Source organism: Phyllostomus hastatus, unplaced genomic scaffold (assembly GCF_019186645.2).
Source record: "Phyllostomus hastatus isolate PE091 unplaced genomic scaffold, TTU_PhHast_1.1 phas_contig_40, whole genome shotgun sequence".
Classification (NCBI taxonomy): Eukaryota; Metazoa; Chordata; class Mammalia; order Chiroptera; family Phyllostomidae; genus Phyllostomus; species Phyllostomus hastatus.
The window spans coordinates 79539128-79564618 of NW_025333872.1; the positions used below are offsets into that span (position 1 = coordinate 79539128).

The following is a 25491-nucleotide window of genomic DNA, read 5'->3' on the forward strand; positions in this document are numbered from 1 at the left end:
AACTTTATGTAGTAATTTTAAAAAAGTAAAAAGAAAAATACTTTAAAGCTTAGTTACTTCTGTACTTATCAACGACATTTGGGTACAGTGATATGAAATATGACATTGGAGGAGGTTCTACAGGTCCCCTGGTCCACGAAAAAGAGGAATAAGTGGGTTCTCGAGCAAACTGAGCCTGAAACATCCCTGGCAAAGTGACAAAAATGACAAAACTGAAGCTGCCCTACTTCAGTCACACCACGAGAAGGCAGGGTTCTTTGGAAGGACAGTTGTGCTGGGAAAACAGAAGGCAGCAGGGAAAAAGAAAGACCAAATACGAGAGGGACTGACTCCGTAGAAGAGGTCATAGGCGGGAGTCGGCAGAGCTGCGCAGGGCTGCTAGGGATGGGCACCGCGGACATCACTCACTCATGGGGTGGCCAGGAATCTGAGTGGATGCAACACACACACACACACACACAGTTAAGAGAAAGAATTTTGGAATTAAACCAATCTCTTTGACGGCTCCATTACTGACTTTGAAAGTATCTAAACTCTCTAAGTTTCAGTGCCCCTAACTTTAAAGTGGAGGTGACAATCTATTTACCTAATGGGATTGTTGTTCAGGTCAAATGGAATAGAGCCTGGCACACAGTATGGGAGTAGTAAATGCTATACATTACTGTAATTACTTGACCCTAGAATCTTTTTAGTAATGTCTATTGATATCTGGAACATGAGTGTTTTTGGAACTTGCATACACACTCCTCTGAAGAAAATCTGACCTCTCGTTGTGCTGAGAATATTAGATCATAATTCTATATGATGACTTTTTTTTCCCAAAAGTCTTAAGGACATTGTAGAGCTTAAAAGAAAAAAATATTGTACAAGTTAATTCCTGCAAATGAGAAACTTATGTTTAACATGTCAGCTTGGCACAGAATATAAGCCTTCTGGAGCTTCTTTGAGGATTCTCATTTCATCTGTTTTTCCAAACTTTGTTCAATGTAAAGGCGTTCCAGGAGAAAGATGGTCTGTGTTTTAGCGTGTAGAAGTTGTCTCCACTTTGCCAGTTCTAGCTCCAGCCATAATGATGCACTCACCCCCAGGCTGCAGGAAGGAGCGGGCTGCTCTGTTACCGAAACAAGCGTGGGGACCAAGCAGAGCTGTCCTCACAAACAGCCTGGGGGGAAGAGAGACCACCCAGCGTGGCTTGTCTAACATTCTCCCATTCCTTGTTTATTTCCAAGAACAGCCCTAGGATTACACAACTATAAATTCCGAAAACGTTCCTAACCTCTTGTTAGGATAAAAAATAAAACGACTGCTGGCTGGCATAGCTCAGTGGATTGAGCGCGGACTGCAAACCGAAGTGTCGCAGGTTCGATTCCCAGTCAGGGTACATGCCTGGGTTGCAGGCCATGACCCCCAGCAACCACACATTGATGTTTCCCTCTCTAAAAATAAATAAATAAATGAAATCTTAAATAAAAATAAAACAACTGTCATGTGAAAGAAGGTGAATAACTGAGTGTTTCTATATGTAAGCTGAACTGAGAAGACTCAGGCAAGGCGAAGGGCTGGCAGCAGGTGCTCTGTTGGAAATGGCGTCCCTTTAACAACTCAGCTTCAACAGGGTCTGAGGGCCGTGCCCCTCCAGGCAAGCATGAAGGAGACACTTCACCCAGCGACTCGTGGAGCCCCACTGGGGCAAGGAGGCTATGAATTAGCCAGTAGGAGCTGAAAGCCTACCTTTAATGTGCCTGGTCAGTAAGTACAGAGGTAACGGAAGCTGAAGAATGTCAAGATATTTTTTTGAATCCTCACTTTATGCTTTGAGAGAGAGAGGGAGAAAGAGAAACATCGATGCAAGAGAGAAGCATGGATTGGTTGCTTCTGGCACGTACCTGCACCAGGAATGACACACCCTGGACCGGAACCAAACCTGCAGCTCAGGCATGTGCCCTGATTGGGAACCAAACCCGCAACCTTTCGGTTAGAGTACGGCATTCCAACCAACTGAGCCACACTGGCCAGGGCACATATTTTTAATTATTTTATTTTATTTACTTGTTATTAATGATATATTTGTTTATGTTATGCCAGTTGTCTCAAAGTTTTCCCCCTTTGCCCCCCTCCACTCAGCCCACCCCCCACTCCCACAGCCAATCCCCACACTGTTGTCCACATCCATGGGTCCTTCATATGTTCTTTGACTAGTCCCTCTACCTTCTTTCAATCAGCCCTCACCTCCCTCCTGCCCCCTTACCACTGTCAGTCTATTCTCTGACTCAATGCCTCTGATTCTATTCCGCTCATTGGTTTATATTCATTAGATTCCTCTGGGTGTTTGCAGCATGTGAGAACAGGAAAAAGCAAATATGATTTGACTCAGCTTCAATTTTAATTCATAATGTCTCTGAATATTGAATTTACTCTTTAAAGACATAACTTGAAGAATGGGGAGTGTGTTCACCCAGACACTAAATTCCTGATACTGATGTGAAGGCTGCCTCTGTGTCTCTGAGCCTTATAGGAGAAAACCTGAGGGGCAGGAATCAGGGTGTGATCAGTGGGGATGGACGGCTTGTCGTCCTTCAAACAGTCCCAGGGCCCCTCTTGGGTGCCCAGCTGTTCCATGTGGAGTCTGCATTGACCTGATGCCACAGCCAGCCTGCCAAGTGGGGCTGTGCAGCTGCACCTGCACAAGGGCACCCAGCCCAGGTGCTCCTGGCAGAAGGTGCATCCCTACAGGGAAGATGTCTCCAGAATGAGGGCCAGGGTGCATCCCGCATAGCTAATGTAGTGTTCTGAGACAAAGGAATTTGTATTTGGTTGTGGTTGGTCAGGAATTCATTTTATCATGCTGAAGTCAACTTCTGACCACCTAGACATCTCAGAAGGGATTATTCCAATGGTAAATCTATCAGCATGAAATTAACTGTGGCAAATGCCAAGCTTCCCGTGCATCCTTCAGTTCATCTGTCTTCCATATCTGCACCGAAACGACTTTTCCTTGAATAAAGGGTTAGGCATTGAGGTGTTGCTCAACTAGGAGTTGGGTGGAGTAGAATTTGAAAACACGAATTTTCAGTGAAGCATTTCAAAGTAAGACCATCCACTGGGTAACCAGAAGAGAAAGCAGCAAACAGAGAAACAGGATTCAAATATGGAGCTTCCTTTCAAAGTCCAGCTCGGCAATTTTTTAGTGATTAGTTTCAGTTTCTGTCTCAAATCTAAGTGTACCCTCTTAAAAGTAACTTACTCAAAAACAGTTGATAATAGCAGGCTAATTACCTTGAGCCTTCATACCGGTCAAACTGGCTGGGCAAACCATTATACAGCCATCTGTTATAATTATTTGATGACTCATTATCACTAAGATGATCTTATGCCATTTAAATCAACAAGGCTCCAATTCTTCACCAGATAACTATCTTTAAACACACACACACTTCACACTTCCGAGTTTTCCTTTATTTCTACAGCTAAGGACAGTAAGTGGTTGAGATGAACAGTGGGGCACTGAATAGTACCAGTGGAACGTCGTGAAGGCGACAGGATCTGAACCTTTTTAAGTTTCCCTTTTGGGCTGTCTTTTCCCACACCTGAAGTGTGTTCTTCTCTCCTCTGCCACACCCAGATACTCACCAGAATTGCAAAATCTAAATACAAAGGCCTGTGTGTGTGACAAAACAAGCCCAGCTTAGGGAAGGATGATCTCAAAAATCAAAGGACTCTGACCATCCATCGGTGGGTCCCAACCCCAGTGTGTCTTTAGGAATTTTAAAACCTGAAACCCTCTCTACAGAGGTAAGATAAAGCAAACTATTGACCCCAAAGACCTGTTTTTAGGGCTTCACTGCTGAAAAAACTGTTGCAGAAAGAGCAAGGAAAGGCGAGAATTCAGAAGAGGTAGCTGGCATTGAACCTCTTCACCCAGCTTCCCTAAGCTCTGCTCTTGTGCGGGAGAGGAATCGGCAGGGCTTCCAGCCTCGTCCTGGCTGCATCACTGTATGGAAGTTCCTTGTTCAGAGGCATCCTTCCCTGAGCAATTTAGATTTCAGAATTGTTTGAATTCCTGTTACAGTTTTACTGGAAAGCCTTTGAATTTCTTTTTATAGGAGGGAATCACATATCAGAGGGCTATTAAAATGTTCACCTGTATCTTCCACCCAAATTAAAGTCACTGTGTTGGGAGTTCACACACTACGGAGAAATCCTCCCCAAAGGTGATAAGCTTCACTCATATCTGCTCTACATGATTAGTTGGGGTAGAGTTGGAGGCTTAAATAATTAATCTGTGGTTTTCAACATTTTTATATTAACACAAGCATGACTATATTTTAGATTAAACATTTACACATATGACAATTAAGGTAAAATATGGGGGATTATGCATTCAGTTCTTTCTGTTCAGAGTAATTGGGTGAAAAAGATCTAGACATGGGACACATAAAAGTGAAAAGGAGACCTTCTTCCACAGATTTCTATTTCTGATCAGTAGTATTCTATTGCACAACAAAAGCCAAAAAGATGGCATACGATGCATTTATATCTAAGTAGCCTGTTCTGTCTATGTGAATGAGTATTGTGTTTGCCATTTTTCCCATAATACCTATTTCAAAATGCCCTATAAACAATAATGAACACAACATTTTCTACATTATATGTGTGACTCTAATGGTTAAAAAAAAACTGTGCTTCAGTCAGGACCAGTGATCTGTACCATCAAAAGCTAAAAATGAGTTCTTCAGAAAGATGCTCCTGGGCTTTTACTTATAAGGCCCTCGCTATCAGGTCGCCAAACCAAGACCAGACCCTCTGATTTCAACCACACCCCTGGGGTGATTTGGAAAACGGCTTATACCTGCGATGCTCATTAAGTAATTACTCACATGGTCCAATCACAGAAACGTGTTCCAAAAGAAGACAGTCTAATTGCGAAAACTCAAAACAATGGAAACTGTTTTTCAAACACTATGCAGTGAGATTTATAGATCCTAGGTTTTTTAACCCCGCCCCCTTTTTCTTTCTCATTTCCTTCAGCTGCCTCTCTCATTCCCACTCTCTCTGAAGAACCAGCTCCCACCCAGACCTAGTCCTCCCCACTTCTGGCCCTTTACCTTCACCTTCACCTTCATTCCACTGCACGATGCCCCCCAAACACACTGGGAAGGCACGACCCTCCCTGCAGTACGGATGGGTGGAAGAGGTTGAGGGACTCCTGCCAATACAAGGGGAAAGCCTGAGATTGCCCAGATGGGAATAATATCTACTGTACCATGCTCTCCTCCACCAAATAGTGCCGTAACACTGTATTTCATTTCCGTTCTTACTGTTTTTACTTACTAGCTGTGTGACCTTGAGAAAGTGACTTCACATTTCTATGCATCCATTTCTTCTCTGAATACTCAAATCTGTATCGAAGTTCACATGGATTAGTACAGGCGAAACACTTAGAAAAGAGCGTGGTCTTTGGCAACCATGACCATCACCTGTGGGTTTGCCTGTAGGGAAGCAGTTTTGGCCAGCTGTTCCTCTCTGTAAATCTGGAGTGGGAGTCTGAGGGGGGAGGGAAGGACAGAGCAGACCCCTGACTAGTCCCCCTGATGTACCCTTTCTCACTCCTACTCTGTCCTCTGGCTCCAAGCACCTCTGGCACATACCAAGCAGCGCAGCTGTGACTTCTCCAACAGCCCACTTGAGTTGATGCTGGGTGGTAGCCTCACTGTGCTGTGACATTGTCACTTTTCATCTTGCAGAAATGACAAAATCTCAAGTCAACTGATGGATCCCTCTTTTGTTATGGATTTAATCCCTCTGCACTTGTTTATTCCACACTTTTCTCTACACCGGTCAGAACGATTATCACGTAGCATCCACTCCATCATCCTGAACCAGAAGCTCCCTGAATACAAACGAAGTTTTTCTTCTAAGCTTTAGGGTTCCGTCTGTTCATAATAAGAGTCTACACTCACTTATTTAGTTCTTCCAAATAAAGGAAGTCTTTCATTTTGAACTAAAGAAAAAGTTCCATTATAATATTAAAAAGATTTTCATCATTGTCTCGAATTATGAAAGTCAATTTGAAAAAAACACACACGGAAACCATCATGTTACCCCTTTTCCTTTTCTCAAGAACGTTTGAGTAAGTTAAGAGCTGATACACATACAAGCACACTGAAGCAGAGAACTGTGAGGGGTCATTGGCAATCATTTTACAGATAAGGTTATGAGACCAGTGGGGACGTGAAGGGCTAGCAAGAGCCAGCATTGGGTGAGACCCAAATACGCTCTCTTCAGGTATGCCTAGAAAAACAAGTCAACTCAGGATTCGTGTGCTTTATATGAATAGGATTGACTTTCAGCAGGAGTTTGTAGCAAAAATCAATCTAATTAAATTATTATGTCTGTATTCTTCTACTGTTTTCATTTCCTTAAAAAAGGAAAGCTATCAAACTTTATAGTCAGTCTAGCCGCACATAGTTTTGAAGCTAAAAATAATTACACTCCATAGTTAGCTTGTGTGACAACTGAAAGACCTTGACACATTACTTCTTTGTTACACTCAACTGAAAATGGCACTTAGCGTATCTGACTACTTTTAATGTGAGTGTGAGATAATTGCTTGGGAAACTAGAACTGCTTATTTAAAGGGTGGGGACTCTTAATATAATTACAGAGCCAAAAACCACCTCAGCTTCACCATGGGAAATGTCATACAACGCATTGTTAGTCTCCAGAGGGCTTCTCAAATTCTTCATTACTGCCCAGAATTCTCTGGAATTCTCCTGCTGTTTATGACCTAAGGATGTCTGTCTGGGTGAGTGTGAACCAAGAAATGGAGGCTCTCTACACTTGAACAAAGCTGAAGGAGGTGGACCATTTTAGCTAATGTAGTGATAGTATGTCTTTGTCCGAAATATTTCAGGTGGAAATGCTTCTGTTACATCAACTCATTGGTCTCAGGAAGTTGTATTTTTCCTAAACGTGCATCATTCAGATATAGTGTCTTATTTATTGAAGAAGAAAGTTGCATGGGAAAAAATTCAAAAACAAGAGCACATCTCTCAGAGAGCCTTGCATCTGAGTCATTTTCACGCACAATGAGAGACCCAGTTTCTTAATCTCTAGATATCCATCATCTTCTTGAATTAGCAATGCTATTAATTTTATTTTTTAATTGTTTTATTTATTGATTTGAGAAAGATGGGGGCAGAGAGAGAGAGAGAGAGAGAGAGAGATAACACTGGTTGTTCCACTTATGTATGCATTCATTGGTTGATTCTCGTCTGTGCCCTGATTGGCAACCGCAGCCCTGGCATGTTAGGACGACGCTCCAACCAACTGAGCTACCCGGCCAGAAGTGCTATTTCAGAAGATGACACTTTTAACACCGTCAGTTACTTCTTCAAATCCTCCAGCAGACACAGAATGAAAAAAGTTATTTTTTGGTATCAATAATCACACAGACCACATTCTTCTAAATTTATGATGAGAAATATTCACCTCGTATTCTGAGGAGCATAGAAGAAAAAATTTGCTGCCAAAGACCACATGGCTAATGGCACTAAGAAGAAATATCTCCCTTCTCCCGCCATGCCTCTCTGCAACCTTTCTTCACATTATATACACCACAGGAGAATTAACCTACAACCCATGGTGGAAAATAAACTATTGAACAGGAAAGTGGACTGGGGCACTTCTTGCTGTCCCTCCACCTGCATGAAGAAGATCCCATCTCAAGGAAGAAGCAACTTTCATTTTATCCAATGTTCTTACGACCCAACTCAAAGCATCTTTTTTTCAATTCCCTTCTCCAGATTTGAATTAAGAAAAAAGACACATACACACACTCAAAAAAAATGCCAACTAGAAACAAGATTAGAAAACCTGGTTTATTGGGAAAAATTCATAATAAAAACTGCAGTTGCTTATTCTGCAACTTACAAAACAATTTGATATATCATATGAATTGGTTTTCATTGTGTAAGTACAAATGGTAAAAAAATAATAATAATAATAATCCATGTGATATATCATATATTTCCCATTCAGAGATCTCACATCCCTGAATTCTCCTGTTGCATGTTTTACAGTAGATATCTTAAATAGGTCAACCAAGTAAGACCAGGTTTTTAACTATATTTAAGTTTCTGCTTACAGTTGCAATCTATCAGAAGCTGTGTCTATATGATTCGAGCCTGGTCAACTGAGATGAAACATTCAAGCCGTTTCCTCTCCTAAGGTTGTTTCAGCGTCACTTTTGTGACAGCAATGGCCTTCCTAATGCTCTGCCAGTCATGACGAATTAGACCCAGCCCATCTTTCAACTCAGTCTACTCTGGATCTGAACATACAGACACAAAACAATATAGATTAATATGTCATTTCCCCATACCCCAACCCTATACACCATTTGAAAGAGAAATTTTCATCCTAGCATTTCCCTACAGCAGGCCTTATCTCTGCAACAGGCTTGGGCCATGAAGGAATCCTTTCCTAAATGACATTCCCAGGTAATGCGAAGCTTTAGCTGGTTTTTGAAGCTTAGCAAAAAACCATTTATGCAGGGTATTAATGAGAAATGCTCACAAGTGATATGCATTTAGGAAACGAGTTTCCTTCTTTAGGTGGATGAAGGCTGAAAAAAATATTTATTTTTACATTTCTTTTAGAATCTTTGGTCACTAACAATTTTTACCAATACTTCCAAGTTCTCCTTTTCCCAGTCCATTTAACCTGGTAAAAATAGACCATTTATCAGATGACTTAAATCCTCAAAGCCTTCTCATTTTTATCTTATAAAACATAAGTTTCATAATCATACTCTTTTACATATGCAGTATAAATTGTATGGACAGGTAATAAAGAGAAATACTAACATATTACAAGCAGTTAAGTTAAAAGGAAATAAGTTTTGTTTACCTCTAGAAAGCATATGTAAAAGCCGAGTACGAAACTATAACACCCTTTAAGAAACATTTTCCCCCCAATTGTTTCAGCACTTTGACTAGTCTAATGATGCGAGCACTGCTGCCCCAAACAGGTTCCGAGTATTCTGGAGCACACAGTTTCTTCCTCTGGAGTCCGTCCTGGCAGCAGGAACCCCTCCCCACCTTAGGCAGATGTGTAGAAGTACCTGGGCTTAGCATTGCCCAGAAGGTCGTCTTCATAGTTGGGGAGGCAACAGAAGAAGAAGGAACAGCCGATCAGGATGATCGTGGCCGCCCACCCAAAGCCATAGGCCCAGTTATAGATGTAGTTGACAGCGGGGTTGGCGTGAAGGGAGAAGGTCTGGGTGTACTTCACCGGGTAGATTACCAGGGAGATGATCTGGAACACAGCTAAAGGAAAGAAAAAAAATCCCCAGTATGAATGCATGCACACATGAATGAGTGAAAGCAAGGGAACAATAGATTAACACCCTCTCCCAGTATTTTTGTCTTTAAATAAGTGTTAACTCCACCTAAATAATGCTAATGAAAGGGGCTGGGGTATCTAGTTAATCATGAACCGAAAGAGCTTATTAAACATTCTGCATCTGAGGTACTCGGCGCTGAGCCAAATACTGAATATAGGAACTATGGACAGAAGGCAAACAGAGAACCACTCTACCGTCCCTGTGCAAGTATTATATATACTGCAGTAAAACGTGCAAGACTGTGGTGTGTGATGGAAAGCAGGGTGGTGGTGCAGATTATGTATTTTCATCTTTGAACTTCCTGTGCCAAATGCATGGTAATATTTTCAGTGTCAGCAAAAATAACATATGTAAATATATGCATGTGTGCATGCACACAGACCACCACTCCATTCAAAACACACCACTGCAATAGTGGTGTGTTCGATAAACGACACACCTACGGGGTGTAGAAACCCCATTCGGGGTGTAGAAACCCCATTCAATAAACGAATGCCTACATGAAAGGATGAACCAGTGATGCAAATGATCAATGCTAACAATCGCCAGAAAAGCCTGCAAAGGAAGTGAGAGTCTGAATCAGAAATGGAGAGATGGAGCGCAGGGAGAAGAGTATTCCACGCTCACGGAATAGAAATGACAGAGGGGCTTTGGGAAGTCTGAGAGAGGTTATAAGAAAGAAAACAATGTGTCAGGATTTCTAAACTTTCTGGTAAAAGAATCACATTATCACAATCATTATTAAGCAACGTGAAAATAAAAAGAACTTAATCTTCTTTTCTAGTATTTTTCAATGAACATGCACACTTCTATAAAGCTAGGAGTATATACAGGCTGTGCTCTGTTCTGTGGGTTTTTTTTTTTTACTTAATATTTCACATGGATATTGCTATGTCAAAGGATGTGAGCAGATCTTAGTTCTGTGACGTTACTTTTCACAAAGAGGGGTCGGCTGCCTGTGCTCCAGGAATGTATCAGGCAGTGGGTGGTCCTCAGTTCTTTCATCGAATTTTTTCCTACTGGCACCACAGATAAAACTCCTAAAGGCACTTCTTTTTCCTTCCCTTTTTTTTTAATTGCTAGAAAGACTGTAGATGTTTTTACGTTTTGATTGGTTGTTTCTATTTCTTAACTCAACATGTTCATCTCGATCTTAAGTATTTCTCTGCTTCTTGTATACCCTGAATGGCAAATCCTTAGTACTTCAAAGTTTGTCAGTTACTGCAAAATATTGTGTAGTGAAGTAATCCTTCTTTACATTACTCTCTAATATGCTTAGCCATACATGTTAAATATTGTGCTTTACCCATTTTGGTTCATCACACATGAAGTTCTTGTAAAGGTTTGGGTCAATTTCTGCAAAATGTAAGTGTTCAATTTTCTAATTTTAACCTAATAATATAAATACAATTAAAGATAATTGTTGCTGTGAAATATATCAAGTAGGTCTTATTCAATATTAGTATCACTACAGATATATTGAGATTTTCTGGGTTTATTATTTTCCTACAAACATTTCCCACTCAAACTCTAAAGGAGATGAGTTTTAAACTGCAACATGAGAATACAGGAGGCTCATTCAGCTGTTTATCTGTGGAAGCTCACTACAGCTAGTGTTCTTTATGGCTTCCGCTACCCTGCCAACTTGAGATGGCCATTATTGGATCTTTTAAAAAAAATTTTAAATTTATTGACTTGAGAGAGAGAGGAAAAGAGAGAGAGAGAGAAGAGAGAGAGAGAGAGATTGATTTGTTGCTCCATTTACTTATGCATTCATTTGTTGATTCTTGATTGGCCCTGACCAGAAATGGAATCTGCAACCTTGGCGTATCAGGACGATGCTCTCACCACCTGAGCTACCCAGCCAGGGCCCATTATTAGATCCTAATGTTTTAATGCTAAAATAGACAAAAGAGTTTTACTAAAATTTTTTAAATTGTGGCAAAATATATACAACATAATATTTATCATTTTAATCATTTGTCAAGGGTATAATTCGGTGGCATTAAATACATTCACAATGTTGTATAACCATCATCCCTATCCATAACCAAAACTTCTTCAACATCCCCATCGTAAACAAACTCTCTCCCATTACCCCTCCTCTCAGACCCCAGTAAGTTCTAACCTACTGTCTATTCCTATGAATTTGCCTATTCCAGGTACTTGTGTAAGTGAAACCATAAAATTTTTTGTTCTTCTGTGTCAACCTTATTTCTCTTAACATTATGTTTCCAAGGTCCATCTACATTATAGCATATAGCAAAACTTTATTCCATTTTATGACTGAATAATATTTTACTGTGTGTGTACATATGTACCACATTTTGTTTTCTCATTTATCTGTTGGTGGGGACAACTTGGTTTGTTTCCACCTTTTGGCTGTTGTGAGTAGCGCTGCTATGAACTTGGGTGCACAAGTGTCTGTTCAAGTCCCCACTTCCGGTTCTTTTGGAAATATACCAGAAGTGGAGTTGCTGAGTCATATGATATTTACTAGGATTTTTCAATGAACATTCATGTCTTAGTATGTTATTTTCAATGGTGATGTAAACAGGCATCCATCTAGTCTTCCAAGTCATGTAAAAGCAAGATAAGGAAATGTGTTTCTTCGATAAGGGCTTATAAATTGGAGCTACAGAAAGCCAAACAGAAGCAGAGGTAGGATTCAACGGCATTCCTCATATCTTTTGTGATTCCATGTAATTTCTGATTTTAAAACATTATTCCAAAAGCAAACTTTCAAATATGAGGAACACTGGAGAAAACTTTAATTAAGAGGAATTTTAAATGTACAGGCGAGGGCAGGGTGAGGCCTGCGAACACCTTTCCTAAGCTCAGGGAAATGAGCTTTTCCCAGCACAAAGGGCTCTTCCTCTGGGCTCACACTTGACTTCATGCACACCTTTTAGTCTCAAGCTTCTGACCCGTTTCTGAGGCCTTCTGCTCACTTTGGGTCTGTTCTCCAGGTCTGCAGTCGGATTCCTGCTTTGTTCTGGTGAGCCGGAGTTATCTTGAGAAAGGACCTGCAGCCTTGCTTTGCCCTTATTGGTTCCTCCTCCTTTCCCCTCCTGAGGAAATCCAGTTTTGCATCTGAATCCAGCTCTGTGGCTGGGGTCCTGCCCCTTTGACAGACAGACTTCCCTAGGGCCAGGTGCCTTCCTAAAACTTCAGATTATTTTTGCTCCTAGAGTCCTGGTTCTTGTATTCTGTGAATAAATGTTTACTCAGAGCCCCATCCACCTACATAGCTAAATTTCTGGTCCCCTAGCAATGAAGATGAGGCAAGTCCATAGCCGGCCTCTTCTGGGTCCCCCATCCACTGCAGAAAACCCTTTCATGACCTTCCATATCCGAAGACCTTGAAACTCCTTCAATAAGTCAAGTGGCTCAGGCACATTCCCGCCCCTCAGCATGGGGCTCACAGGAGGCCAGCCCTGGGCCAACTATGGAGACACAGCACTTCCAGGGCTGACTCAGCCCCGATGCCTCAGGGTACGGGTGTCCTGGACACAGAGGTCACCAACAAGAGATGGCATACACAATGACAGCCTTCCTCCCTTGGATGGGGAGCACAGAGTACCACCTGAGACACAGGAGGAAAGGAATCTAGATCCTCTGAGACTTCTGCCCTGGGTGACACATTTTCTGAGAACAGAGCAGGAACTGTAACTGCCAGGGATCTTCCTTCCGGACCAGACACTCCCGCCCTGAGGCGTGCTGAAGGTGTGCACGGACAATTGCTGACACACAGACTTACCGGCCAGGGCCAGCAGGCCTCCGATCACTCTCAGGAAGACCAGCATTTGGGGGCCGCAGAGCGCGAAGAAGGAGAGGATGAAACAGATCACCAGGATGATAAAGCCGCAGAAGAGCGTGGCGGCCGCCGCCCTTCCCCACGCTGCGAGAAAAGGGAAACGGCAATGAACGAACAGGCATGTCACATTTAAAGATCACTTATCAAAGTATTCATAGGAATTTTTTTCTTCCTACTAATTATGTTTGAGCAGAAGAACAGTTTTTCTTTTGACAATACTTAAGCATCTCCATATTTCAGAGGGAAATTGGGCAATGCATATGTAGGACATCAATATACTGATTAACAGTAATGCCTTCTACCCTGGGTTTTAGGACAAATGTTTACTTCATTAAACTTGTTTGGCATTTGATAAATTGGCTACATAAACTGGTATATTTAAAAAGCTCATTCAACTTCTAACACAACATGACCATTAAAAAAATCACACTTTTGGTACCGAACAACCCAAATTACAATCTTTAGGAAATGTTTGAAACACCTCTAAAAGGATCTCTGTTTCATATCAATATTTGGTTCCGTGCAAAAATAATCTTTGAAAACATAAACTTAGGACTAGGCAGAGATGTGAACTAAAACAATTTAATTGTAAAGTAACTGTGCCTTTTTTTATATAACACAGGCACAGTCTTTCTAGATTTTTGCCTCAATTTTAACTTCTGAACTATTCAGAATTTATTGCACAAGAGTTCTTAATTACTGATGTTGGCCCTAGAATCGAGTTCTAGGTTCGGAGACCCGCAGGGGCACCTGGGCCCTGTGTCGTGCTGCCCTGCACCCGTGGACACGAGGGCCACGAACCCAGGCTAATGGTTCTAGCTAGTCATTCTATGGTTCCACCTGCTCTGGTTTTCAAAATTTCTTCACACACAACCTTCTCTCTAGAGGCAATACGTAACATTTATGAAGTAATTGCTCTGCCCCAGGCACTGGGCTAGGAACCTGTCACATTTTGCTCACGGAATCCTCACAATAACTTTTGAAGGAGATTCACACTAATATCATTTCTTTAGAATTGAGGCTACACAGTAAGGCTTTGAGAGTTCAAAGAGCCTGCCACGGCCACATAGCTACAAAGTGATTTAGGCAGACTTTGATTTAGAGCCTGAATCCAAAACACAACTTTTTTTTTTTAGATATAATTTACATGCCATAAAACTCACTCCTTTCAAGTAAAGAATTTAGTGGTGTCTCTATTCACAGGGTTGTGCAGCCATCACCTTTTACAATTGCAGCCTTATTATCACCCCCAAAAGAAACCTCATGTCCTTCCTTTCTCCCCTTCCTCCAGTTTCTGGCAACCCCTCATCTACTTTCTGTCTATACAAATTTGCCTATTCTGGACATTTCATATCAACAGAATCATACACCATGTGGCTTTTTTGACTGTCTCCTTTCATTTAGCATAATGTATTCAAAGTACATCTGCGTAGTAGCACTCAGCAGTACTTCACCCCTTTTATGGCCAAAATACACTCTATTGTATGGATATCCCGCATGTTGTTTTTCACTTCATTCTGCGTTCACAGGGCTCTGCACTGCCACATGAAGGTTATTCCTCAGTTACCCACTGCATGTTCTGATCTTCCTCTGTTACAGACACGTCTGAGCTAAGCCACCCTGTTACCTTCACCAGCCCCCACATTCCCTGCAGATCTCTGGATTCGTGAATGACTGGGAATAATAGGTCATTAAAGAGAAGACACACTTTCACAAGCTCAAATACCATGTTTTTACACAACTACCCCTTTGAAGCAGTGGCCGCGTGGGGTCAAGTGGGCCTAGTTTTACATTTATAATTTTTATTACTTCCCTCCAAATCTTCTTCCTCTTCCTGTGAGATCAGTAAGAGATTTTAGAGACACGGTAAAATAAAAAAGTCTTCCTTTAAAATAGAAATGAATAAAGTCAAAGTGTGAAAATGACTAAGTCTCTTATCTCATTTTGCTTTGTCCTTCAAGTAGGTGATTTTCAATAGAAGAGGAACCATGCATTGAAAAGAACATTATCTAATCGGGTCGTCTCAAAGTTCAGTCCATACACCACAGAGTCAAAGTCATCAGTGGAGCTTATGAGAAATACAGATTTCTGTGCCTCCCACCAGACCTCCCGAGACACGGCTGGAGGGCTAGCGCCCCGGAGTCTGCATGTACTCTGTCAGCATAAATAGAGACACAGGCCATTTTAAGAACTTTTCTTAGGCTATGTTAAATCAACACAGTTAATGTCTTGCTTATTTACAATGCTGATGCATCAAAATGGAAAATGAAGGCCGTTTTGTCTTGACAAAGCCTGCCTTGGAAGCGGACCGGTAAAACCCGCTCCTGCGGCAGGGGCACACCCACACTGACTCACGGAACTATCGTTTAGGGCAGAAATCTTGGCATGGTTTTAAAGATTCTATTCTGACTGATGGACGACAAGTAAGGCAAAGTGCCTTCTCATGTCAATGACTACCTTGTTGTAAAATGATGAGATGGATCCTCATCAGCAGGGTCCTCCCAGCCCAATATTCTGTCCGACACGGTGACCGATAGCCATGTAGACGTAGGACATGGCCATTCTCCAATGTTGTACATTTCAAACAGTTAGGTCTGTGTCCTAAGTACGTTTGGTCCCAACTTAATTACCCAGAATGAGCCTACTATCTACAAATTTCCCCAACTTTTGGGGGAACTATTTATATTTTTATATTGTATCATAGTCTACACTAGGGGTGTCAAACTCATTTTCACCGGGGGCCACATCAGCCTCTCCGTTGCCTTCAAAGGGCTGAATGTAATTTCAACTCTTTAACAATTAAGGAGTGGTTACATTCATATAGTCCTAAAATTATTTTGGCCCTTTAAAGGCAACCGTGAGGTTAATGTGGCCCCCAGTGAAAATGAGTTTGACACCCCTGGTCTACACTGTATCGTGCTTGCCAACCCTAATGGAGAATGCCAACTTTTAAAATTTGTCCTAGAGCTACTTCTGTGAGTCAACAGATGGTTCTCAGTTCTTCAAATGCAGACTGTCCATCTGGAACTATTCTGAAGATGAGTCCGTCCTCTATTATTACTTTATGCACCTTAAGTTTTATTGCCTCATTCCTAATCGTGTTTGTGTGTGAGTGCGGGGAAGCAGGCAGGATTCTCATCTAATTATCATTCTCTGCACTGAGGCCACAAAAGCATCCAGTACTCCAGGTAAACAGAGTTTAGAAAAGCTTTTTGTTAGTTTGTTTTGTTTCCTAAAGGGAAGATAAACTTGGTGTTTTACATACAGATACATAATCTGTTAGGTATATAATCTATTATGAAATAAGTTTATTATCCAAATGTCACTTGGAGAAGTTCATACTATCAAAAAAAAACCCCAGCAGCATTATAAATCCACTTTTAAATAAGATTCATTAAAGTTCTGGTTAGATGAAGAATGGCTTATTGAATTTTGCTCTGGCTTGTGAAGATTCAGCATTAAATCAACAACATGGAAACCACTCAGTGGTTACTAAAGAAATTACGAGCTTTTCCTAGGAAATGCTTTTACGTTTTCAGCATGAAAACGAATCTTTTTTCAGAGATTACACTTGAAAACACAATGTAATGAGGCAAATATAGCTAGGGAAAGGCCAATACGGTTAATTGGTAAAAGGAAAAAAAAGTAAAAATAAATAACTTGAATGTCAAGCCAGAAACCACAAATCAAACTGAAGTTTGTGAAAAGAAAAAAACCCAAACTTTTATTTTAAGACAAGGAGTGCATTGTTGGTATTTTTTTATATTGTTGGTAATATGTTGGAGACTATCACTAATTTTCCCCTTCAAGTTAGTATCTCTTTTAATGGTTTTGCTGCACTCTTCAATAGTTTTACTTGTGGGCAGCAGTTACCAAAACAGTCTGCGATGGAGCCCTGAGCCCCGTATACAGTGCCCTGCAGACACCAACCTGTTACCCAGCTAGAGCAGGGTCCCTTTGCAGAACAAAGGAGTCCTCTATTAACAATACCAAAGGCCCCGCCTCGTGCATCTGAGATTCTGTCAAATCTCTTCATATTGTTTCTATAGGATTCTTCATATGAGATACAGGCACAACTGAAAAGTGAATAGAATCATAACTGGAAACTAAAAAAGATCCTGTCTACAAATAAGTATAAGCATGGGGGGAGGGATGATACACACAAAAAGGCTGTTGCATGTTCAATGAGGAAGTAATCTGCAGGCATACAGGCCAGTGCTTCTGAAACTTAAAAGTGCTTACGAATCACTTGGGGATCTTGTTCCAATACAGATTCTAATCCAGGAGGTGGGGCCTGAGACACCCATCCCATAACCTCTGAGATAATACTGGTTCTGCTGCTCTGGACACTTGCAATAGCAAATATCTACAGGACAACTCCTAACAGGCCTCCAAAAAAAAAATCTACATAGGAAGAAGCAATTTTGCAGAAGTTTTGGAAGGCACCACACATAGCTTTAAAGGAGGAATGACAGGGCCACCCAGGGGAATTCCACAGTTGGTGTGAGATTCCTTACATGCTCTGCATTTTCTCCTGAGCCAGAGCCGGATGATAAACCACCCTACACTGGAAGATGTGAAAACAGGGAATCGTACCCTGAATTCACACAGGATAAATAGCGAATTTAGGATCTACCCTTAAATATTTACAAGTCTGTCGGACAGAAGAAGGCTGCAGAGCAGAATTTATGGGGAAGCACATTTCAGCTCCATCAGTAGAAGGAGGTGCTTTTAAACAGTAGCACTGTCAAGAGAACCGAATTAAATTGCTGAACACAGGGAAGAAGCTCAGATCAGTCATGGGTGGTGGTAATGAGGGCACCTGGTGAAAGCTTAAATAGGTGCACTCTTACTCCCTCCTAATTCTGATTGTCTGGGAGACTGTTTATGTCTATCTCCGGGAAGAAAACAAGTTATAGGTCTCTAACAAGGGATTGAGGCTCTCAGGTGGTTAACGCTCAGTGCAGCTAATGTGGAGTGTGCTGGTCTAGATCACTGGTTCCTAGACTTCTAGATTTAAATAAATATATTTATATGTATTTATTATATATTTATTTATAAATATATATATTTTACATTTCTTATGCATTTATTAATATAGAAATCAAAGAGTAATCTATCTACTAATGCCCAATTTCATAAAATAAGAACATTTTAATACCTCTCCCAAAGCCACAAGAGCATCATCTCAAAATGAAGTCCCTTAAGTTGAATTTAGCCTAATGTAAACCGGTTAACGTCATGCTCATTTTTCTCATTTCCTGTATATTTAAGAAGTACGGGGCTAAATGATCTAAAAATAGTCCATACTATTCCAATTCTTTGACTTATCCACGAATGATCTCATGTAAAAAAATTTCAGTTCACTCTGCAGTATCAAAGGGTGGCCGGGGTAGAAACGCAGGCCAGCACTTCTGTCAGATGCAAGGCAAACGCTCTTCGACACGGACCCCCGCTTTTTCCTGGTGGCTAAACTCATCTGCGCTACTCCCCACCCCGACAAGCTGGAGCTTGCTTGGGATTTGAAATATACGTCACTGATGCTTACAACATCCTCCTGATGTGTCTTTTTTAAACTGAAAGAGAAGGAAGGACTGGCTGGCGTGCCTCAGTTGGTTGGGCGCCACCTGGGAAACTGAAAAGCCCCGGGTTCGATTCCGGCCAGGGCACATGCAGGGGTTGCAGGTTTCCATCTCAAGTCGGGGCGCCTACAGAAGGTGGTTGATCAATGTTTCTCGTCCTCTCCTTCTCTCTCCCTCCCCCTCTCTCTAAGGTCACAAATATTTTAAAAATTAAAAAAGGAAAGAAAGAGAGAGGAAGGAAGGAAGGAAGGAAGGGAGGGAGGGAAGGAAGGAGAGAGGGAAGGAAGGAAGGAAAAGAAAGAAAGATAAAGTAAACTGCGGTTGTGGCAGTTGGTTGGAGCACCATCCAGTGAACAGAAGAATCCCTGGTTTGATGGTCAGGGCACATGCCCAGGCCCAGGCCCAGGCCCAGGCCCAGGCCCAGTCGGGGTGGGTACAAGAAGGCAACCAATCAATGTTTCTCTCATCAATGTTTCTGTCTCTCTCCCCACCCACGTCCTTCCTCCCTCCCTCTCTGAAAGCAATGACAAAACAAACAAACAAAAAAAAAACTGAAAAAAGGTACCAGTAGTGCAAAAATAGCAGGCATGAAAATGCATTCAGATTTAATTTTGACATTTTGTATATACATGAAATTCGAATGATCATTTCAATGTTTAAATCTAGAGTTTTTTTCCCTGTTTTGAGAAACATAAACCACAATTTAAAAAAAATTCTAACAGGTATTGTAAAACTGGGTATTTATTTAATTGTTACTATCACAAAAAGAACATACTCAGCATGTAAATGGTTCATTTATAGGAAAAAAATGAGGTGATATGGTAATCTGAAATTCTTAAAACACTGTAAACAATGGTGAAGACTATAATATTCCGCTTTTTACATAATATTAAGGAACTATTTACCTTTACTTAAAAAGTCTGTATTATTTAGCATTAATGCCAATAATAACCTGTTTTAATACCAAAATTAATATATTAATATTTTGAATATCAAGTAATAAAAGAGATGGTCAAGCACTTTGTCATTAAAAGGTAAACTTATTAGTCACCGTGGTAAATCACAATGTTTATTTCCTATTATGTATCAAGAAGTTTAAAAAAAAATGGACGTACCCTCTCAATTCTCTGTATCGAGATATTTTCATTAGAGCCATCAACCCCAGTCCTTGTTGTGCTTACACATACGTGGGTGTGAGTAAAGTGCTTGCTACATTTCAGATAAAGGAGTGTGAACATACTGTCTTCAGCAAGGCCTTATGGAGACCGCCTCAAATGCCTAAATCTTGGCCCTGCAGCGTGGGAATACACACTTGCTACACCTGTGAGGCAAAACTCACTTCCACTCACCTTTGACTACAACAGCCTGCGACGGGCCTTGTATCTACCTTCTCGTTCCCGCAGTCACCCAATGACAGTGGACCCTGCCTTTATGATATGATTCCAGGTCTTGAACAAAGTCACATCCAGCACATTGCTGTCACTTAATTATTTTTGCAAAGGTCACAGAAATAACTAAAATGGGGTGTGAAGGACACCACTCATTTATGAAAATTGGTCTAGCTGCAAAACTGAACTTTTCCAAAGGCCAATTTCTCTATGAAATTGATCTATATACACTGGGTCAATGTCTTCCTTACAATCATGTGCTAATGCTTGAGACTTCTAATTAAAAAAAAATTAAACCAAGAAACAAAAGCTGCTTACTCCCTTCCAATACAAAGGACTGTATCACTCTGAGGTTGGAAGAGCTACACCCTAGGAAGGTGAGCTCATCCTACAAGTTAAGAAAAATAAAAAGTGCACTGTGGGTGTTTCACAAGAGAGCTGTGACCACAGCCAGAACAGACCCTTGCTGGCCGGCCAGGTCATGTCCCAGCACTCTAGTCCTCACAGGCCACTAACTTCCTGTTTCATACGTGAAGTACTCCTGAGCCTTCTTAGCGTCTGCATTAGTCTTTGGAGTGAGCTGTGACCATCACAGTCCGTTTAAAAACACACCTATGTAAGCAGACCTATTAAGCCCCCTACAAAATACTGAGTTCAAATGCATTTTAACTACAAGATACAGATAAACTATTTCAAAGAAAGCTGTTCTTTTAAAAAACCTAAAAGATGTTCAGTTATACAAACCCTGGCAGGGGTACTGTTTGTGTTTTAAGAGAGGAAAAACAAACTTTAAGGAAAGCAGAAACTCCATTCAGTCTTCACCTTTTATGACCGGCTAATGAGGACCATGCCTCCTTTCGGAGAAAAGCTCACATGGGAACTCCCAGACTATTCCACAGTCCATAAGAATCAGCACCAAGCCCCTATCAGAGGACCCCAGAAATAAACAGTTTAGTTGGAAGCCCTGGGACACTTGGGGGGTGGGGGTAAGTCAAATCAATGGTCCCAGCAGGAAATAAAAAAAGGCAGGGGACCTTCTTTCTCTTTCTCAGTTAAAATTATTAAACTCGGTTGGTAAGGTTCCAGTGAGTAGTATTTGGCTTTAAGCTTCTGATTATGCTCATAGTCAAAGCCAGCTGTTCTTCACATCTACTGGTTAGCAGGGGGTGGCATCAGACAAAATCACACTGCTCTCTGCTCAGGACTAGCAACAAGTTAAGCACTGTGGCTTCCTCCATGCTGGGAAAATAAAATACTCCATCTGCAATATATTATATTTGTCCACTCTCCTTCATTTCACTGGTGTGGAAGACGTGTTTGCCTTGTCGATTTCAAATCACATTCAAATGAAGTTTTCTAAAGAGCAAGGCCATGCTTAAACCAAAAACACCACCTTCCCCGAGACAAAAACGAACAAGAGCCAGCCTTAAGTCTCAAGCAGTCCAATATGGACTGAAATCTTAACTGTTGAAATTTTGATCGGGAGAGCTTTTTCAATGTCAGAGTTCAAGTTAAACGAATAATAAAACATTAGGGAAGGAAGAAGCAGAGGAGGCAGCAGAATGGGAAGGAATTTACATTTTTCTCCAAAAAATATATACTTTGTTCATTATATTTACTCATCAAAACTTTTCAAGGGGCTGAAATCATCCGTTGCCCAGAACCGACAAATTCTACGGTAATTTTCTTCCAGTGTTGAGCCTGGTTTTGTCCACTCAAAGCCGCTATTTTACTGCTTTGGTTTGCTCAGGTTGGATGCAGGAAGCTAAACTCGGAACAGATTTATTATTTTTAAAATCACCCACTACCCCTAACTGTTCAGGCCCTTCGCATACCATGGCTTCCTAAGGCCTCGCACTCCCACTGCGACCCGGCGCGCGCACGCCCGTACGAGGTCCGGGGGACTTCCCGGAGGCGGCGGTGCGCGGCACTCACCGTAGTCCATGAGGCTCTCGCAGCCATCCGCGGTGGACCCGCTGCCGCCCCCCTCGTGGTAGCATCGCCACCACAGCGAGGACGTCTGGATGTGGGTGCTCGACTGCACCCAGCCCCGGCCGGACAGGGCGATGATGTCGAAGGCGATGGCGCTGAGCAGGAGCAGGGGCAGGATCCACCTGCAGCGCTCGCAGGCCAGGCCGCAGCGCAGCATCTCTACGGTGGCGGCGTGAAGGACAGGAGCGCGCGGGGCAAGGTCGCGGGCCGAGAGTGACCTGCGAGTGAGGGCCGTGCGACAAAAGTGAAGAGGCGGCGCGGCCGGCCCCACCTAGATTCCGGTGACTCAGAGCGCGCCGCCCAGACCTGCCCGGCCGGGTCGGGGCGCGCCGGGGTGAGGCGGGGCCGGGCTCAGGTTACACCGGGTGTGGGTGAGTTTTCCCCGCCCAGGCGGACCCGGTGGCGCCCTGCCAGGGGGCGTAAGGCTGGGGGTTCAGGCTGCAACCGGGCGTGCCTCCGAGCTTCCCCACGGCCTTATTTCCCTTACACAGGATCCACTCACTGGAAATGGGTTTGTTTTCTTTTCTGCGCTTCAGCCTCTGCGCGTTTTAATCTGCGCAACACCAGCTAAATATTTAACCTCTGATGTCAGATAATGGTCTGATTTTCAACAATACCACTATTTACGTTTCAGGCAGTTTGAAATGGGTGTTCGAATTGCATCTGAGGGTCAGTGCTGCGCTCCGTGTCAATGCTTGTGGCAAACAGGAGCAGGCCCTGAGACCGTTCCAGGCAGAGGCTTGCTTCCTGCAGGGCTCCACCTTTGCACCTTGCACTGTGGCTCCCCTTCGTACTCCTACCTGTTTACATGCTGCCTTTCCCACTGGGTTGCCCGCTACTGGAGAGCAGAGGCCGGGTTTTATTGGCCTGTGTATCCCTGGTGTCCAGTGCTGTGGCTGGACGTGGAAACATACTGAATGGAGGAAGTAAAAGCGCCCTTCAGTTTCAGAAGCGCTTCATCTGGCTTCCCCATACACCTTCACGTCCTGAGTTTCGCGGTACCCGCCCTACCACAAATCTCTCCTATCTAAACCCCACTTTATCTATTCCTTTCATTTACTATTGAAGTCTCTCCAAATAAAAACTATACGTCACTAGGCATCCAGAACCTAAAATCCCACCTCCAGTGTCCCATCCCGGCTTCTGTCACCACGTGCCTCCTTAGGTGCGGCCTGGTGGGTGGGGTGGCCGCTGGGCGTGGCATTAAAGAGAAACAAGTTTTCTGTGCGGGGGCACCTCGGTTGCCTCGGGCAAATCACGAAAAACATTCAATGGGGGTCGAAGCTCATCTTATACCTCCAAAGATTTCTAAATCCCTTACCTTTTTTCCTATTAATTTAATATGACAGAAGAGGGAACATAGCGATGTTTAAAGTTTAGTCCCCTGTATCGTGGTTTGGTGTTCCCAATAGAAACAGTACTCTTTGGTCTGACTCAGGTCTCTGGTAATCTTTGAGGATAAATGAAAAACAGTACCGAGAAAGTACCTGAAATCACAGGACATAACTTCCCCAGCCTTCATTTACACAAACCAAGGTAACATGTTTTCACCAGAGTCAAATATTTTCACTTTCAAAGAATAGTACAACGGGGCATTTTGGGGAGAGTTAAACTCCCTATGGTGGAGATTGTGTAACAAAAATATGCTCTTAGAGTTTTCAAAAGTAATGAAAATATTTGATTAGCTGTGTATGGTATATTTATGGGAAAAATTAAATTCTTACGAAACAGAATGCTGATTATGAGAAGAGTGGTTTCAGACAAAGAGTTCTGTTGGTATCTTAGTATCTCTGAATAATTTTGCGCTCGGTACAACTTCTTTTTCTTACTCTAGTGGATTTGAGGGAAAGAGTGCTGAGGGCATTAGTGCTGAGGTGAAAACAAGGAAAGTGTTTCTTTAGAATTTCTGGAAGAGACTAAACCAACTGTGGTTAGGTTCCCACAGTACTGCGCCTAACACATGACTCATCTGTAGGACCAGACAGATGGCTCCGGTTCCGCTCACGTCTGACACAAGCTGTGTGGCACCGGTCCACTTAATTTACTTTGGTCCCAGTTTCCTTATCCTTAAATGGAAGTGCTCCCCCCATTAAAAGAACTAATATACGTGAACTGCTCAGGATAATGCCTGCACAGAGTGAGCCACAGCGTGAGGGTGGACGATGATCATTTTCACATAGCTTCCTCACTGTAATAAGGTGGGGAAGGGGCTTTTGCATGTTTATAAGGAGCAAATTCTATATATGAATACCAACTGTAAATCATTAAGTTATCTTAGACAATGCAGTCTTTCAGTTTAACCATATTCAGGAAATGATGGACTATGGTGGAAAACAGACAGTTAAATAGCGCCCCCTGCTGGATAGTATAGGGATTGCAGAGGACTTGACAACAATTGACACCTGGAAAAATTTTTTGCTTTTATAGATTTGACGGGGGGTGTGTTTACAAAACCAATGAATAGTACAAACAAAAATACATAAATATATAATTTTGGAATAAAAATTTGTAGTTTTACTCTCCCATCCAGAGAAAGTAACAGTAATAGTAATAATAACATCTTCTGGGAGTTTACTAAGTGCCAGTGTTTCACACCCACCTTATGAGGTGTGCACTAGCCTGACCTTCACATAGACGAGAAGACTGGGGCGCAAAGAAATTTAGTAGCTTGCTAAATACTGCACAGTCCCTGGCTGGCAAAGCCACGCTCCACCTTAGGCAGTTTGACACAGGAGACAAATGCTATTTATAATAACCACTGATAAGAGTTTGAGATATGTTTCTCCAAAAGTTTCCTTCTTTCCCTCACAAACATCCAACTCACTACCAGTTCTCTCCCAAGCTGTAATGAAATGACCGCCCCCCCCACACACACACACATCAAGCTGCTGTTCTCTCGATAGTAAACCAAAGTGAAAGGCATCCAGTAGAATACACCCTGAACATATTCTAGTTGGACAATCCGAGTTCTAGTTCTCACTGACCCTGTGTTTGTTTCTCCTCTAGTCCTTGTCTAATTTCTCTTCTCCCTGCTCAAGCACACTTTTAATTATCTCCACTCTCCTACCCCTTTTCCTCCCCCAGCTGACTGTAATCTCTCTGGTACCAGTGATGTAATGGCAAAAGCTTAACAACCAACTTTCTGAAGAAAAAACAATCCTTAATTTTTAGCAATTGCCAATTTCCATAATGTAAATATTCCCCCATGGCTGATTTCCAGCCACTAACTTGATGTCACTGAACACAAAATTAGGAAGAAATATACATAATCATCTGTTGAAGCTAGTAAGCACACTCCAATGCATC

At 42.1% G+C, this 25491-nt stretch overlaps 1 protein-coding gene across 1 annotated transcript; it reads right to left on the bottom strand.

The window, feature by feature from the left end:
* Positions 1-7866: 7866 nt before the first annotated feature.
* LOC123822062 (p53 apoptosis effector related to PMP22) lies at positions 7867-22429 on the bottom strand. Its single transcript, XM_045843903.1, has 3 exons — positions 22129-22429; positions 13167-13307; positions 7867-9329 (listed from the first exon to the last, which is right to left on the bottom strand). Exons 1-3 carry the CDS (start codon positions 22340-22342, stop codon positions 9103-9105), a joined length of 582 nt encoding a protein of 193 aa, XP_045699859.1. The 5' UTR covers positions 22343-22429; the 3' UTR covers positions 7867-9102.
* Between the last annotated feature and the right edge of the window lie 3062 nt (positions 22430-25491).

Excerpts from the sequence above, each read along its gene's own strand:
- LOC123822062 (XM_045843903.1), bottom strand. The coding sequence starts at position 22,342 with ATGCTGCGCTGCGGCCTGGCCTGCGAGCGCTGCAGGTGGATCCTGCCC. Across the intron at positions 13,308-22,128 it reads CGAGAGCCTCATGGACTACG|CGTGGGGAAGGGCGGCGGCC; the intron begins GTGAGTGCCGCG and ends CTTTTCTCGCAG. Across the intron at positions 9,330-13,166 it reads AGGCCTGCTGGCCCTGGCCG|CTGTGTTCCAGATCATCTCC; the intron begins GTAAGTCTGTGT and ends TCTTTCCTTTAG.